The 17,785-nt window shown below is 33.9% G+C and overlaps 1 protein-coding gene across 2 annotated transcripts in view; it reads right to left on the reverse strand.

Moving 5' to 3' along the window:
- GALR1 (galanin receptor 1) overlaps positions 1-17,785 on the reverse strand; it is an 86,222-nt gene that overhangs the window by 59,149 nt on the left and 9,288 nt on the right. For both annotated transcript variants that reach the window (XM_072604060.1, XM_072604059.1), the window contains exon 2: positions 10,476-10,541. In XM_072604060.1, the coding sequence (XP_072460161.1) occupies positions 10,476-10,541 (66 nt within the window). The remainder of the gene's footprint in view (positions 1-10,475; positions 10,542-17,785) is intronic.

Below are 17,785 nucleotides of genomic sequence, written 5' to 3' on the forward strand. Positions count from 1 at the left end.
TAGTTGGCATTCCTAACTTTGGATTTATTCATAATTAATAGAAAAAACTCAGCTTAAAAGTGCAAAAGTTGCTGACTTACATGCAGATTATGACAACTGGCACATTCTAACCCAATGGTGTCTAAAATACAGCAAAACAACCCAGGGATTGAATTCTATGACGTTTCTGCAATGTGACCACCCACAATAGTAGTTTCATAAGACCATAGATTTTAAAGCAATAGACTATCATTTAGCTAAGGAAAGTAAGGCCCAAAGAGATGAAGTAATTTCATCAACATCAAGAAGGTAATATGGAGCAGAGCTAGTCTATAAATCCAAATTCTCTTACTCCAGATTGAGAAATGTTTATATTTTACTACTGTGATAGCTGAAAAAATGGTTCAATTTAGATATATCTATAACAAATAGATCTTTACATAGATGCATAGATAGATAGATAGATGATAGATAAACAGATAAATAGACAGAGATAGCTATAGATATATGTCCTTTATCAATCCAATTATTTTACTTGCTTACAATGGATTTAGCCAAAAAGATATAAATTAAGAATTATAATTTCCCAATACATCAATGAATACTTCTTTGCAAAATAAATGCTTCCCTCTACTTATTCAATCCTACTCTTTGGAAATTTTTTTAGCTATCTTTCTACAGATCTTATAAAGAATTAAATCCATCAGTTTATTGGCAATTAGATAAGCAATAAGATCCAATTATAACCACAAATATTTCAAAAGAGCAGGTTCTTTGCAAAGAACATACTTCTTTGAGAAAACAGAGGTTTCTGGGATGGTTTGGCAGTGGTTAGATTCATCAACAGGTGAACGCTCCCCATTTGCCATCTTTTCACCCCTTCCCTAACCCCCAGGCTGCCAGGTCCAATCAGGGCTTCCAGTTAGGAAGAGCTGCAAACCTGCTCATACCACTTGGATGAGATGGAAGTAAACAACTCTAATCCTTCTAGTAAGATGGAGGACCACAATGCCCTACCATCTGCCTTGCTACTGTTTCCTAAGATATTCTGGGTCACACCATTTGTCCTTTCTCTATGCCCTACAGATCTCCAGGAACTATTATCTAGCATAATAATTCACCTTAAGAACTCCTGGTCCTTGCCATTCATCTGGATGCTTTCCTTTCACCTGGATTATGATTTCTAGATCTTTCCACTCACCTTGTGTTTGATTTTTTTACATATTTTCTCCCCTAACTATTGCTTTCCTTGAGAAAAAGAACTATATTTTTCTATTTGTATCTCCAGTGATTAGCATATAATAAGTACTTAACAAATGTTTTTCCATTCATTCATTTATTCATTACAGGAAATCTTTTAACCTTTAACCTCTTTTAACTTCACATTTTTTAAATTTTGCCAGAAACCTCAGAATCATGGACAAGACCCAGACCTTTGCCTGTCAGTTACTCTGAAGTGTGACTAGTCTCCGACTTGTTACTAATGATTTATGTAACTCAGATAGATAAGAGCATTTTTTATATTATATATGACAGTTCATGAAAGTGGTATAGAAACTATACATTCTATTAAATACTCACAGCTAGAGATATTCCAAGGGTTGAAAAATTGCCTGTTCTGCTCAGCTGAAGCTTTCAGGCATAACATTTTTCTGACCAGAATGTGAATCAGATTCATACATGTGCTTTGTGTACTTAGCAGTTTCCATAGCTTACCATGGTCTATGTGAAATAACCCTGGGATAAACTTGAACTGTTTCAAACTCAGTATTAACAAGATTAATATGCATCAGCATAGTGACATAAGTCATTGGAAAATACCAAGTACTAACATTTTCTGTTATTCTCTGCTAAACTTTGCTTCCAGGGATCAAGAATATAATGGTGCAAAGGAGGACTGTTAGGAAAATGGCAAATCAACAGTCAATGGTATTTGTATGGTCTCTTTGACTCAGCTGTCAGGAAAAAAAAAATCAGTAGCAAGGTCACCTGATACCACTGAATGCTGGTCCCTGACAGATGCATTTTGCTCACAAAAGATATATGATAAAAAGCAAGAAATTTCTAATAGATAAAGAGCAATAATAGAAATGATTGTTTTTACCCAAGGTCCATGTAATAGAAAACTTATATACAGATTTCTTTTAGTTTATCAATGCTTCTTGGCTGTTAGATTCAGGGAGAAAAAAGACATTTACCATCCAACTAAGGTACAAGAGACTTCTTCACACATTAAGTTGATGACCTAGTCATTGCAGTGCATTTTTGTTCCATTTCAACAAACAGGTGCCTACTTGGCTCAATATCTGTTAAGCATCTACTACATTTTGCTTCTGAAAAAGATTAATTATGATCTCAAATCTAAGAAATAAGTGGAAGTTGGCACAAAAGCTAGAACACATAAACTATTCAAAAGATACTTCACTCAATCCTAATGTTAACCTCCAATTATGAATTGTTTTCCACAGATATTGATGGGAAAATTTACCTTCTATTTTCCTGTGTTTTTTTCTCCTTTGAAAAATCAGAATGTGACTTAGAAAGCTCACCTCTGGTAAAGAAGGAGCTTGTTTTCTTTGATGATTTTTTACTACTTCTTACAGGGTTGGGGTTTTGTTGTTCTTGTTGTATTAGAGCCATAGTTATACCTGTTATGTTTGCTCCTCACTTACACCATTTTTTTCCATTCAGTGTATTAGAGAAAATCATTTGATGGAGGAAAATGCTGATATGGGAAGTGCATTAAATCTCTACATGGATTCTTATTAAACTTGGTAGTGGATTCTTTCTAAGCTTGTCTCTTTTCTCCCTTTTATTTCTTTACTGTAAATGTCTGATGCATTAAATTCTATTACTTTTCTTCTTTGGAGATGAGCTTTGTTCAAGGCATGTGAAGATGCTGGTAACAAAAAATGTTGCTAGCAAAAGATCTGATGAAACTTTGCTCAAAAGATAAGCAGATATTCAAAGATCTATCTGACAGATGGGAACAATTCAATTTCTCTGGAATTTTGTATTAAGCAAAATAATTTATCAAGTAACTTAGACCAAAAGAATTAATGACTGTTCTAGTATGTAAAACTTGGAAGGATCTTAAGAAGGAACCTTGTCTATCCCTCGCCCAACTTTCTTGCTTCAACAAAAGCTCATTTCCTTTTATTTCATCCTGTAGGAGACAATTATAAAATTTTCAGTGATCCTCTTCCTCAGAATAAGTCCAATTTTCCATCTTCTTTAGCATATGTCAGGATATTATAAAGAGAGATTGAAAATTTTTTCACAGATATGTACATCATGAGATGGGGGCAGAGGGAAGGGCAAGCACATTATGTTTATGCAAAGCCTATAAGCCAATTTCAAAGTATTGCAATGAGAAAAAAAGTTAGGAATAAATTCAACTCATGAATTCAGTCTGTTTAAACTGTGCTCTTTCATTGCAGAAGGGAGAACGATCAAGTCAGAGGGGAAAATGAAGTTCAAAATAGATAGAAGGACTGATATATCCATGCATGAAGTCTCCAAGACCAAAAGTAAAGTATTTACTTACCTAATATTCATGAATTTTCAAAAGAGTCAAGCTCCTTCAGCATAAAAATCAAACAGCTACTGTGCCTATCCAAGTACAATTCAGGATCACAATTTCATAATTAGAGCTGGAAGGGAGCTCAGAGGCCACCTAGTCCAACTACATCATTTTAAAATGAAGAAACTTGGGACCACAGATTTGGTCCCAATTGGATGGGAATCAATTTGTCCAGGGTCACACAGGTAATAGTCATCAGAAGTGGTATTTGAATTCTTGTCTTTTGACCATAGCCAGAGTCCATGCAGTCTAATTCCCCCTGAGTTAACCCTAAGGGTGGTAATGAAGTAGAAGTACATGTTTTCTTGCATGATTTTTACATGATTGAGTGCGTTGTATTAATGTTTTCTATGTTGGTAATAAGCCTTATATTTCTATTATGATACATGTGGCTGTCTCAAAATCCTGGGCCCAACTGCAAACAACTAAATATAAGGACAGTCAGTCAATCAATAAGCACTCATGAAGTGCCTAATATGTTCAGCTACAGACACTCTTCAAGCACAGTGCAGTCTCATGTATCATATTACACTTCAAAGCTCCTTCTTTGTCAATAGAAGTGTAAACATGATGTTAGAAGAAAAAAATTCAAGAGACGTCAGGCATATAAAACTAACAACTTAATTTTTTTTAAATTATTGGTGAATTTAAAGATAGTACTTTCAGCGGAATTACAGGAAAGGAAATGACTGCAGTAGGATGAGGAATAAACAGCTGATGAGAGAGAAAAGATAAGTATAATAGATTACTCTTTCTCAAAACTTACAGTAACAGCTAACATTTATATAGCAACTGAACAATATTTGTATGGCACCTTAAAGTTTACAAATAGTTTTACAAATATTGTCTCTTGATCCTCACACAGTTCTGGGGTATAGGCATTATTATCTTTCCCACTTGACAAATGAGGGCAGACAGAGGTTTAAGTGACTTGCCAGGGTCACACAGATAGTAAGTGGACGTGACCGGATTTAAATTTAGTTTTTCTTGAATGCAGGTCTAGCACTATATGCTCTGTGTCACCTAACTGACATTATGAAGTCAAGATCAAAGGCAGAGTCATCTCTTGGCTCCATACTCATAACTGTCTCCCATTTCTCTTCATTTCCACCTTACAGAACATCTATGTTCCTTCAAAATAAAGCTTACTTGCTGCTTTCTGCTGAAGACTTTCCACAATACCTCCAATTGCTAGAATTGTCTCTCTTGAAATAACTTTATACATACTTTGTATTTACCTATGTTATCTATGCATATGTTACATGCCACAAAAACAATGCAAATTCCTTAAGATCTTACTGGGGCTTTTTTTTATAATTTGTTTTATTTTTCTTTAACTTCCTAGTACCTAATACTGTGTCTTACATATAGTGAATATTTAATGTGTTTAATTTTAATTGTATCAAATATGAACATGAGAAATTTTCACCTCTGTCTGGTAGCCACTGGAATTCTGTTTATATTCCTCCTTTCTTCTCCTTCACTCTGTCATACCTATAGATCTTGTTACTGGCAAGGGCTGTCTACCTCCTTAATTCTATCTCTAATTTTTTATGTAGTACAAATGCTAGTCTAGGATCTTGAAGGTATGATCATTAATGGTAGCTAAAAGGGGAAAGAGAAAGGATAAGTATTTATGTAGCACCTACTACATAGCAAGGACTGTGCTAATCACTTTACAAATATCTAATGCTCACAACAAATCGATGAGGCAAGTACTGTTATTAACCCCCAATCCAGTTTCTTAAATTGAATACCCAGAACACCATTGAGATTGAAGGTTCCTTTAAAGTATAAACTGATCTTCGAAGATCACCATTTTGATTTACGTGCTAAATGATTGAGTCACATATAAATTTATATTACCTAACTGCTGTCCTTGCCACTGAAAAACAATTCAATTATTTACACAAGTATTTTCAAAATCTCTGAATTCTTCATTTTCATCAGTTCTGGTGATAAAATAATAATCCATTCTGTATACCATAGTTTGACCAGACATTCCCATTAGATGGGCATCTATATGTTTCTAGTTCTTTGCTAACACAAAAGGTTCTGCAAGAAATATTTGTGTGCATGATTCCTTTCCCTTTATTTTCACTCTCTTTGAAATGATATATATGTGTGTGTGTGTGTGTATTTACATATACATAATACAGTTTTGCTGAATCAAATACTGTATCATTTAGTGGCATTTGGGATACAATTCCAAATTGTTTTCCATACTGATTAGACTAACTGTTTTTCTTTCTGTTTTTAAAATTTTGTTGATATGCTTTATTTTCATATTACAAACATGTACAGATTATACCTCAACTCTATGAGAGATCTCTTGGAACAAAGTAAAACTAAACATAGAGTGACTCTATCTGAAAGTACATGCAACATCTCACCTCTGTAGCACACCTAATCTCCCTATTGTTAATTTTTTAAATTAAAAGAAGTCTTATTTCTCACCCCACTGACAAAGGAGAAAAGAAAAACAAATCCTTTATAATATATATATAGTCAAGCAAATTTCTCCCATCTCTTTCAGGAGGTGGATTGTATGTTCCATCATCAGTCATCTGGAATCATGAATAGTCATTGTACTGATCACAGTTCTCACAACTGTCACAATTGTTTTGCCTTATAGTGCTGCTGCACTTTCCATTCCAGTCCCTCATCCATTCAGCTGTCAAAAAATGCAGGTTTGACCATGTTACATATACCCCTATTTAATAAACTCCAATAGCTCCTTATCACCTCCAAGATGGAACATAAAATCCTCTGGGGCTCAAAGTCCTTAATAACTGGGCTCCCTCCTATATTTCCAATATTCTTACATCTGATTTACTTTCTGTACTCTTTGATCCAAGAACCCCAGTCTCCTTGCTGGTCCTTAAATAAGACATTCTGTTTCTCAGCTCCGCACATTTTCACAGGTTGTCCCTATGCATGGAAATCTGTCCTTCCTCCTCTCTTCTTCACATTCCCTCAAGTACCAACTAAAATCTTACTTTGTACAATAAGTCTTTTCAGATTTCTCTGTGTTGATGATCTTCTTTATCTTGTATATAGCTCATTTGTACTTAGTTGTGTGAATGCTTTCTAACCCATTAAACTAGGAGCTTCTTGAAAGAAAGGACTGTCTTCTGCATTTACTTTGTATCCCCATCACTTTCCACGATGACTGGAATATAGTAGACACTTAATAAAGGGCTTGCTTATTGACCTACTATAAGTTGTAAGTTGTTGCTCTAAACCTAATTTCTTACCATTCGTTTTCTGTTTCTCTCAGATTTTACCAAACATAGGTCTCACCATAGATTTGGTATATTTAGATTTATCAGCTACTATAATATTATATTTGATTGTCTCATTCTAATTCTCATTGAGAGCCCTTAAGGCTATTGTCTCATTTACTGCTTATCATTTTTAATCTCTATTTCCTATTTCAAAGATTCTTTTTGGCAGAAGAAATAGAAATAAAATTAGAATCGAGTAGTTCTATTTTCTCTTAAGTGTGAGTTATCAGTTATCATCTTCCTGTCCTCCCAAACTTGCTTCCAAAATGGCTAAAAGAGTTATTTCCTTTGTTCTTTATACTTATTACTAGTTTCAATTTTTTCATTATTTTAATAGAACCATGTCACTCATTTTTTATTCATCCTCAGTTCCCAGTCCTTGTTTCTATCTTTGATGGCAGGGATTCAACCACCTGGGAATACATATATCCCCCAGAGGGCATAAAAATCTTGAAATATGGCAACTATTTGGTAAATCAACATAAAATTATATTAAAGCATTCCAAAAGTAAAAGTGAGTGGAAAATGTGATTAAATAATGAATAAAATTATGACCATTTTAGAAGTTATTAATCTCATTACTTTTGTATATATGCATGGTGAAGCCTAGACTTATTTTCTTTCAGGCTGAATAGCTGGTACAGAAAGGTTTATAGAAGTCAAAACTGTGGAGAATCCATTTTCTAAGTGGTCTTTTTAACATTTAAGTTGTCTGATGAATTCCTTCTACATCTAAATCAGTTACTTTAGTCAGTCATTCCATTTCTTCATTAGAATCATGTGGTTTTCTTATGTTACCATTTCGTCACTGATTACTTCCCTCACCTCTTATGACAACACTGTAGAATTTTAGACCCATTGGATCTTATCTATTCTTTCTCTGAGCTCTTTGAAGTCTATGTTTTCAAAATTATAATGCATATGATACTTCACCCAAATTTTTCCTTATTATATGTCTTGAGTGCTAAAATGCTAGAATACTTTTCTTTCATGGTATATTCTCTCCAAGTCTGATGTATTTCTCAAATTGCTGTTCAGTTTCTATAACTATTCATTGGATATGACACTGAATCCCCTGTGTATTCTCATCTAACAGTAATATCTTACTAATGGAATATCTAAAGGAATATCCCGTTAAGTTTTTAAGCTTGGAGCATACCTCATAAATTTCCTAGTTGACTTTCAGTGTGAAAACTTCTGTACTGAATGGCACAAATCAGGATCCAAAAGGATTTAGAGGAGCTTCAGCAACAATGAGCCCAAATTAACACTATGAAATTTAACAGGAATAAAATATATAATCTTCCACTTGGGGTTAAATATCAACTACAATGGAATAAAAGGTTTTGAAATATTAGTTTCTTCAAAGTGACTTTACGATTGTTTGTGTTTTTAAAAAAGGATCATTTACTGATTGAAAACTCATTATGAGTCACTTTTAAGAGGTGTTGGTCAAAAAGTAATGAAAACTTAGGCTGCATTAACAGAAATACAATGTTCAGAATCAAAGAGGTAATAGGTCAGCCATAGCATAAACTGACCAAACTATGGGGGAACATTACATTCAATGCGAGTGACAGTATTTTAAGAGGTGTATCAAAAAAAAGTGACAAGTCCAGGTCAAGAGATCAGGACGCTGTGTCCCGGAAAGAATACTTGATGGGCTAAAGGATATTTAAATTATCTAGCAATCTGGAAGCAATTTTTCATTTAATCAAAAGAAGAACTTTCTAGAAATTGGAATTGTTTAAAAATATAATGGGTTGACAAGGACGGAAAAGACATAAATAATCAATATTAAAGGGACAGTAGACAAGCAAAAATATTAACAACTTGATGTCTGGCTTGTGAATTGATCCAAACATTTTGGAAAGCCATTTGGAATTATCATAAGTGAGCAAAATGTACAGTTACATATCCTTTGACCCAGAATCCACAACACTGAGCAAATGCTCCTAGGAGGTCAAAGATACAAAGGAGAGAAAAGGTCCAATATACACCAAAAACTTTGTAACTATTTTTCATAGCTTAAAATGGAAACAAAATACATGGTCATCTACTGGGTAATGGCTAAAAAAGTTATAGCACCTGAATGCTATGGAATATTGCATGTCATTAAAAATATTAAATATAAAGAACAAAGGGAAGAAAATGAAGACATATGAACTGATGCAAAATAAAGTAAGTATAACAAGGAAAAACAACATGCACATTGATTAGACTAATATAAATAGAAAGAAAAGATGGAAACTGATATATATGTAACTATAACGACCAATCTTGTTCATGAAGAAGAAATATGAGGATGTACTTCCTTCTCGTTTGTGAAGAGGTGGAGATTATAAGTAAGGAACCACATATATATTATCTAACCTGATTAATCTTGCTGAGATGCATTTTTTTCATTCTTTGTTATAAGGAGTAGCCTTCTAAATGGAGGAAGGATCAGTTATATCTTGAACCAAATAGGATGAAAATACAGAAGACATGAAAAACAATTTTCAAAACTAGAATAGAACATAATTGATGTAATAAGTTCACCATCACTAAACATTATAACAGAAGTTTCATCCCTCTGAGATACTGTATGGTATCAGAATTTTCTACATTCATTAACAAGTTGAAGTACTTATAATTTCTAGGTTTCCTGCCGATGCTAAGATGCTCTAGTTCTATAAATTGTTCTTTTACACTACTATTTTGTATGAAAGATAATTTTGTGTAGCACAATCCTATTTCTCCCACTAATGAAATCTTTTACCTAAAATATTCAATTTGAGAAAAATAGAATAGAAAATCTGTAAGAAAGTATGACTACCCTTACAGGTAAAAATAATTAGACATATGTCCCCCTCCATCATCACGATTATACTGCCTGAAATCCTGGTTATTCTGTGCCAAAGAGAAATCAGATAAATACTGTCAAAGCAAGAGTCAAGATGGTTTAATTCCAGAGAATGCAGTGTTTCTTGAAAATATAAAGCCTTGCAAAATAAATAAAAATTGGTCAGCTGTATGTTTTAACATTAATCAAAGGAGACTTGTTTAGACTAGAATTCATTTAGCAGGAAAGACAATAGCAAAGAGATAATTTCCTCTGCAATTGTTTGTACACCCATCCATAGTCTCTTCTCTGACCATGCACACACATGAGACTGCAAAAATCAAAGATAGCCTGAAGTCTTTTTTGCAGAGGAGTGAGGGCATCATAGTACTCAAATACTCACATGCCAAGAAATAAAGCAATGCCTTTCTGGAAGAGTTTGAAATGGTACAATGGGAATAATGTAGAAGGGAAAGAATTTATCACAAGTTAATTGGGGAATGACTCTCTCTATTCTGATTGTAATCACTCCTACCCACTTCTCCTTTAAGGGCCAATATCCTCTAAAAAAAAAATACATTTAACTCCTCCCAGGGTTAACTCTATTATACATTTATTTGTGTTTTCCTTCTCTTTATGTGAACTTACTGCCCTAATGTCTAATGAAGATATTTAAGTTAAAAGTTTATGTTAGGATATCAAATTATTGGAATGTTAATTAAGAATAAATATACTGTAAGATTTGCAGTCAAAATGGAAAGGATGCTTAGGGATGAAATATTGTGAATATGTGAAACTTCACCTTTTTCTTTGATGCCTCTGACTTCTTTGACATATTTTTCAGTTTTTTGTGTAAATGGTTAAGGACCTGAAAAAAAGCATAAAATAATTTTTAATTATTTAGTGAAGCTTTTTTATAGCTTATTGTTTCTAATTCAAAGACAATCATTAAAAATTTTAATTGAAAAGGTTAGAAATATCAAGGAAATCAACGAAAATAAAATGTGAAGGTAAGTGGCCAAGTGATACCAAATATTAAACTGTATTGCAAAGTGGTAATCATCAAAACCAACTGGCTCTGGCTATGAAATAGAGTGGTGGATCAGTAGAATAGATTAGGTACAAAATACATTGTAGTAAATGACTATAGTAATTCAGGGTTTGGTAAACCCAAAGATCCAAGATTTGGGGATAAGACAAAAATTGCTGAGAAAACTGGAAAATATTATAGCAGAAACAAGGTATAGACCAACATCTTACACCATATACCATATACATAAAGGGTGATATCATAAGCAAATTAGGGAAGCATAAAATAGTTTATTTGTCAGATATATGAATAAGGGTAGAATTTAAGAGCAAAGAAGAGATAAAGAGCATTACAGATGTAAAACAGATAATTTTGATTATATTAAATTTAAAAGGTTTTGCCCAAGCAAAATCAACACAATCAAGATTAGAAGAAAAGCAGAAAATTGGAAGGAAAAATTTTATAGCAAGCATCTCTGATAAAGGCCATTTCTCAAATATATAAACAACTGAATCAAATTTATAAGAACACAAATCATTCCACAATTGATAAATGATCAAAGGATATGAACGCGTCTTTTTAGGTGAAGAAATCAAAGCTCTCAACAATTACATTTTAAAAATGCTCTAAATTACTATTAATTAGAGAAATGCAAATTAAAACAACTAGAGATACTACCTCATATCTGTTAGACTGGCTAATATGACAAAAAAAAGAAAATTATATTTGCTGGAGGGAATGTGGGGAAATTGGGAAACTAATGCATTATTAGGAGAGTTGTGATTTAATCCAACCTGGAAAGCAATTTGCAACTATGCTGTGAAACTGTGCATACCCTTTGATTCAGTAATAAATACCACTGCTAGGTCTAGATTTTTTTAAAAAATGAAAAGGACCTATTTGTACACAAATGTTTATAGCAGCTCTTTTTGTGGTGTCTAAGTATTGGAAATTGAAGGGATGTCCATCAATTGAGAAATGACTGAACAAGTTGTGGTACATGAATATGATGGAAAACCATTATGCTATAAGAAAAGACAAGCAGAATGATTTCAGAAAAACTTGGAAAGTACATGAACTGATGCAGAGTAAAGTGAGCAGAACCAGGAGGATATTGTACACAGTACCAGCAATATTATACAGTAAACAACTGTGAGTGACAACTATTCTTAGCAATATAGTGATCCAATATAATCCCAAAAGACTCATGATGAGAAATGTTATTTCACCTCCAGAGAAAAACCTGATGGAGCCTGAATGCAACTAAAAGCAATTCTATTTTTCATTTCTTCCTTCCTTTCTTTCATTCTTTCTTTTTCAGTTCAAGTTTTTCTTTAATAAAATAACTAAGATAGAAATATATTTTATATGATTGCACATGTATAACATATCAGATTGCTTAACATCTCAAGGAGAAGGGAATGGAGGTAGAGAGAGAATTTGGAACTCAAATTTTAAAAAATGTTACAAATTGTTTCTACATGTAACTGAGGAAAAAAACAAAATATAAATTTGAAATGAGTTTTATTAGTTTTGAATTCATTACTTTTAAATATTTATACAGAAAAGAACATTTTGGGTTGTTGTAATTCTTAAGCATTGGAACAATTCCAATATATACCATTATTTTTCAAGAATTAAAGATTATAGTGTTATGCATGGATAAAAATGTGTCTTTAAAAATTAATGTCCACACATAATCCCTTAGCATTATATAAAGTGTTTCATGTACATTATCTCTCTGGATCCTTATACCCTCCCAGTAAGTAAGCATTGCCGCTCTCTTCACTTTAGAAAGAACAAAATTAAAATAAAAGAGATTAAGTTACTTCCCCAGAATCAGACAGTTAATTGGTTTTTTTTCTTTTTATTTAGCTGTTTTAATTGTGTCCCACTCTGTGTGATCCAATTTGGTGTTTTCTTAGTAAAGATACCGGAGTAGTTTGCAATTTCCTTCTCCAGGTCACTTTACAGATGAGGAAATGTAGACAAATAGGGTTAAGTGACTTGCCCAGGGTCACACAGCTAGTAAATATCTGAGGGCAGATATGAACTCAGAAAGATGAGTCTTCCTGACTCCAGGCCAAGCATTCTATCCACTGCCCACCTCGCAGCCCTATGTTATAATGCTTCTGACCAAAAAAAAGTCATGCTTTTTTTTTAAAAAAAAAGAGTATATATTATTCAGTTGTATTTTACTGTTCCAAAGTTGTCATCATGACAAAGAGTAACCATCACCTTGAATTACATTATTATCTTAACTTTTTCACAAAGAAGATGACATTTATTGCAAAGTTCATGGTCATTTGGACATGTTCTAAGCAATGCAATTATTAGCACTGTGACATCACTCTGGCAAAATTTATTGCCAAAAAATCCTGTGATTAGTGTGTCAAGCATTTCTAATGCAACTGGTGATCAGATGCATCAATACTGAAGTTTCCAATTCTTCCATTTTTTACATCTCCTATTTTCATTTAGAATATAATTGTTCACTTATATTAAGAGATAGACATTAAACTTGGATGTTTTGCCATCTATCCATTTTTAAGTTTGTAATTCTTCCACTTCTCTATTTATTCCTCAGAATATTGTCTCATCTGTTGGACTGATTAGAATAATGTTGCTGTCTATCAGTGTGATGTAAGCAGCATGCTCTGCTGTAATAGATTCCATCAGTGCCTCACAAGTTAAAGTGTCATCATTTTCCAAAAGATTTTTCACCACGGAAGGTGTAATAGGAGTAGCATAACTCAATCCCCTGGCAATGACTCTTGTCTGAACACCACATCTGGAGCGTAGTAGTCATTTAATAAATTCTTGCCAATGGATTGATCTACATCCTAGTGTTGCATGCCAGGTTAGTCTGTCTACAGCTAGTTTTCTTGGCATTACACAATAACACTACTAAATTGCTGAAATTGTGCTTCCCTGTTTCTTCTGTGCACTTTGTTTATGACTATCCTACAGTAAGTCACCAAACAGCATATTACTGTACATTTTGATGCAGTTATTTTCTGTGCATGGTCTTCCTACTTGAAGCATATTTTATGAAATTGTGCTCAGAATGATAGATGGATAAATAGATCAATTGATAGATATCGATGAAATCATCTTAAGTCATCATTTATTTGAACCTCTAACCAAAGGAGAAAGTCCTTCACAGAATATCTCTGACAGGTGATCATCCAGTCTCTGCTTAAATACTTCAAGTAGGATTGAGCTCTCTACCTTGTAAGTTAGTTTGCTGCATTTTGGAACAACCTGAATGGTTAAAAAGTTATTCCTCTAAGTAAGCTTAAAATTTGCCTCCACATAACCGCCAGTCCTTGGTGCAAACTCCTTTCTGTAGCCCTAACATATATCTCATTGCCATTTCTCGGCTTATGTATAAAATCTACTCGGGGACATATCATTTTTTATTGATGATAGGTTGATGCCAATCTCAGTTAAATTCCTAGATTCTTAGAGTTAGAAGGTTACCTCATTCCATCTCAAACCGAATCATGAATCATCTCTACAATGAAACAGAGGAGGGCTCATCTTGTATTTTCACCTCCAGGGAGGTATAACTCACCACTCCTCTGAGGCAACTATTCTGTTTTTGTCTAGCTCTAACTACTAGGATCACTGGGTTCATTTGTTGCTATTTTTTTATGCTAAGCACAGGTTTGCTCCTGTGTTAAGTTCCACCCATCTATCCTACTTGTACCCTTTGAATTCAAGCAGGACAGGTTTGATCATTTCTGCATGATGACTTCTCAAATATTTGAGGACTACTGTCATATCACCCCTGTCACCTTCTTCAGATTGCATCCCTAGTTTCTTCATTCAATCCTCACACAGAATTATTTTAAGTAATTTCATCATTCTGCTCACCCTGCTCTGTAAACATTCCACTCCAGTGTATCCATCCTGGTCTATTAAGCTTCTAAAATTTGGCACTTAGAATTAGATGTGCTAAACCAGAAGTGGTTTGATCAGGGTAGAAAAGAGTGGGACCATCACCTTCTTTTCTCTGGACACTGTGTATTTTTCATAAAGGCTAATATCTTATTAGCTTTTTTGGCTACCACATTATATTGCTGATTCACATGGAGTTTGTTGTTCATAAGAATCACTAGGCACTTTTCACATGAAGTACTTTCACTTATTTGCTCAATTTGTGACTTTGTTAACTAAATGATATGTTCTTTTAACTATCAACACTTCATTGATGCCCAGGTGTATAATTCAATTCCGTGTTGCATATAAAAGTATTGGCTAAAAATATAACAATCTCCAAAATGAACTCTGTCTTATAATGAGGTTGTCCCTGCAAAAAATTATCTATCCTTGATTTCCAGTCCTCCGGCTGAGAAGAAGTCCAGAGGAAAATTATCAGGCTTCACACAATTATTTCCAACCTGCTGATTAAAATAATGGCATCAGAAACCCTTTATGATACCAGTGTCCAACTTCTGTGTTTTACCCTTAACCACTGCAAGAGGAAATTGATGGAATTAGACTGGACTGATTACATTCCTTCTGTCACAGAGAATAGATTAGAAAAATACATTGGCTTTAAGATAAAAAATTATTCTCCAAGAGAATAACCACAAAACATTTTAAGTTGTTTTGAGCAATGAGCATTCATCAATTTACAGGACCTGTCCTACAAGTATAGTCACCTTGTTTGTAATATCCGTGGAATTCAGAACTGTCTGCCTGGCCAAAAATGGCTCCCCCATAAACCTACCCCAAATTTACTTGGGTTATCATCTATAACGTGTTATTACTCAAATGCGGCCTGGATAGTAAATGAATTAGTAGTCATTATTAACCTGGAATTACTATATTAATTAAATAGAAAAGACTGTCCAAGCTCATACCAATCCTGACACAGCTGAATAGAGAGAGAATATAATTATCCTACCTATGACCACAATAGCACAAAATAGCACAAAGCAGAGGCATGGAATTCAAAGAGACCATAAATAGACAAAATTTTATGGAAATATGTCATCGAGGCTTTATTTTTCTGTTTTTGTTTTCTTAATTTGCTAATTAAGGTGATGGGGAAGAGACAGATTATTTTTAAGTTTGTTCATTAAAAACAATAACAATAAGCCAGTTTTTTAAAAAGAAATAATTTGATTTATATAAATAGCTCACCAACCCACCCTCTGGCAAGCCTATACTAAACCTGCCTCTTTCCATGAGAAGTGAGAGGTAGGGATGGGGGGCAAAGAAACAAGGATTTAGTAAGTGCCTACTATGGCCTAGATATTGTACTGAGCTCTCTACAAATCTTATCTCATTTGAGGTTTCACCCCACCACCCCAAGTTCTGGTGACTGTAATAATGAGTGGCATAAGCCTGTCCCACCCTGACCTCTATGGGACTCATAGCAAAGATAAAGACCCTAAGGGGAAAAAATAAAAACATAAAATTAAAAAAAGCTTCAATGAAGTAGCCAGGGACAAATCCCAAATACAGACATTACAAACAACTGGAACAGAGTATTACAGGAGAAGCAAGTTTCATAAGAACCATTAAATGGGCAATTGGCTTACAGCATCATTCTGGGGGCTTTCACTGTACTGTGGGCTTTTATTTGTAACGTATTAGCAATGAGATCCTTTCTACCTCTAGATCTATGATCCCATGAAGTAATTCCCAAACAGTAATCCAGGACTGAGGCACTTAAACAATTTTAGTGTCTTGTACTTCATTGGCAATCTGAAGGTGAGGGCTTTCGACCTCTTCTCAGAATAATCTTTTTAAATAATTGAAGAAAATGCTAAATATCAGTTAGAGCTTAGTGAGAATAAAAATGTGGGTTTTTTTCCTACTCCAAGTATAGGGATCACTTGAAATCTATCCATAGAATCCTTGAGTTAAGAACCCCAATCTACGATAATGTATGTGTATACTTTTGATAGAGTGGAAAAGTTCCATGAATGGGAAGGGCTAGAGAGGACAAATATGGTTATATACAACGATCAGGGAGGGTCACATGAGTAGTCCTCACCAGGTTCACCTCAGGTCTGATTTACAGCTGATAGTTAGTATGAGGACATATTATATTAATTAACAATATAGAGAGAGATAGATGAGAGAGAGAGAGAGAGAGAGAGAAAGAGAGAGAGAGAGAGAGAGAGAGGAACGGAGGGAGGGAGGGACAGAAGCAAATGTTGCCCAAGGTAAAATATTATTATGACAACTAAGCCTATGAGAACTAAAGCTATGAAAGGTCAATTTGTAATTCCCAGACCAAAATGTAGTCTACAGTAAGATCCTCACAAGTGTGCCTTTTCCTCACACCACTTCCACAGTAAATTAGATTAGTACTTGAAAAACATACCTAAGTACTCTATAATTACATTTTTGTAAGTTTCTAACGTATCTGTGCAGAGAACTAAATGTTTTCAAGGCCCAAAAGATTAAAATAGAAATAGATGTCTTAAACAAAAAGCATTTCAGAAGCATTCTTCCCACGCAAAAGTCATGAGTGTAAATAATGTTAGTGTATGGAAATTTTGAAAATGTACATGTATGTTTGTGTTTGTGTATATTTATAAGGTGTCCTAAAGGTCTTAGGGCTATTAAAGCTTAAATCTTCTCTAAGACTTTGGGAAAATCCACTATATGAGCGTGTATATATAGATATGGATGAGATAGATAGATAGATAGATAGATAGATAGATAGATAGATAGATAGATAGATAGATAGATAGATAGATAGATAGATGGATGGATGGATGGATGGATGGATGGATGGATGGATGGATGGATGGATGGATGGATGGATAGATACTGATATAGAGAGAGATATATATACATTAGAGATAGATATAAATATAGATGTAGGTGTAGATATAGATATCTATACCTATGTAGATATCTATAGCTAGATTTGTATATATTTATCTATTCTATGTATGTATATATATGTATATCATGTGTATGTGTGTGTATGTGTGTGTGTATGTTTGTGTGTGTGTACAGAGAAAGAGAGAGGAGAGAGAGGGAGAGAAAGATCTATATTGAGGAAACAGAATGGCACCTAAAACAGTACACTAGGGGGGCTGACTTACAGA

This window comes from Notamacropus eugenii, chromosome 4 (assembly GCF_028372415.1).
Source record: "Notamacropus eugenii isolate mMacEug1 chromosome 4, mMacEug1.pri_v2, whole genome shotgun sequence".
NCBI classification, from domain to species: domain Eukaryota; kingdom Metazoa; phylum Chordata; class Mammalia; order Diprotodontia; family Macropodidae; genus Notamacropus; species Notamacropus eugenii.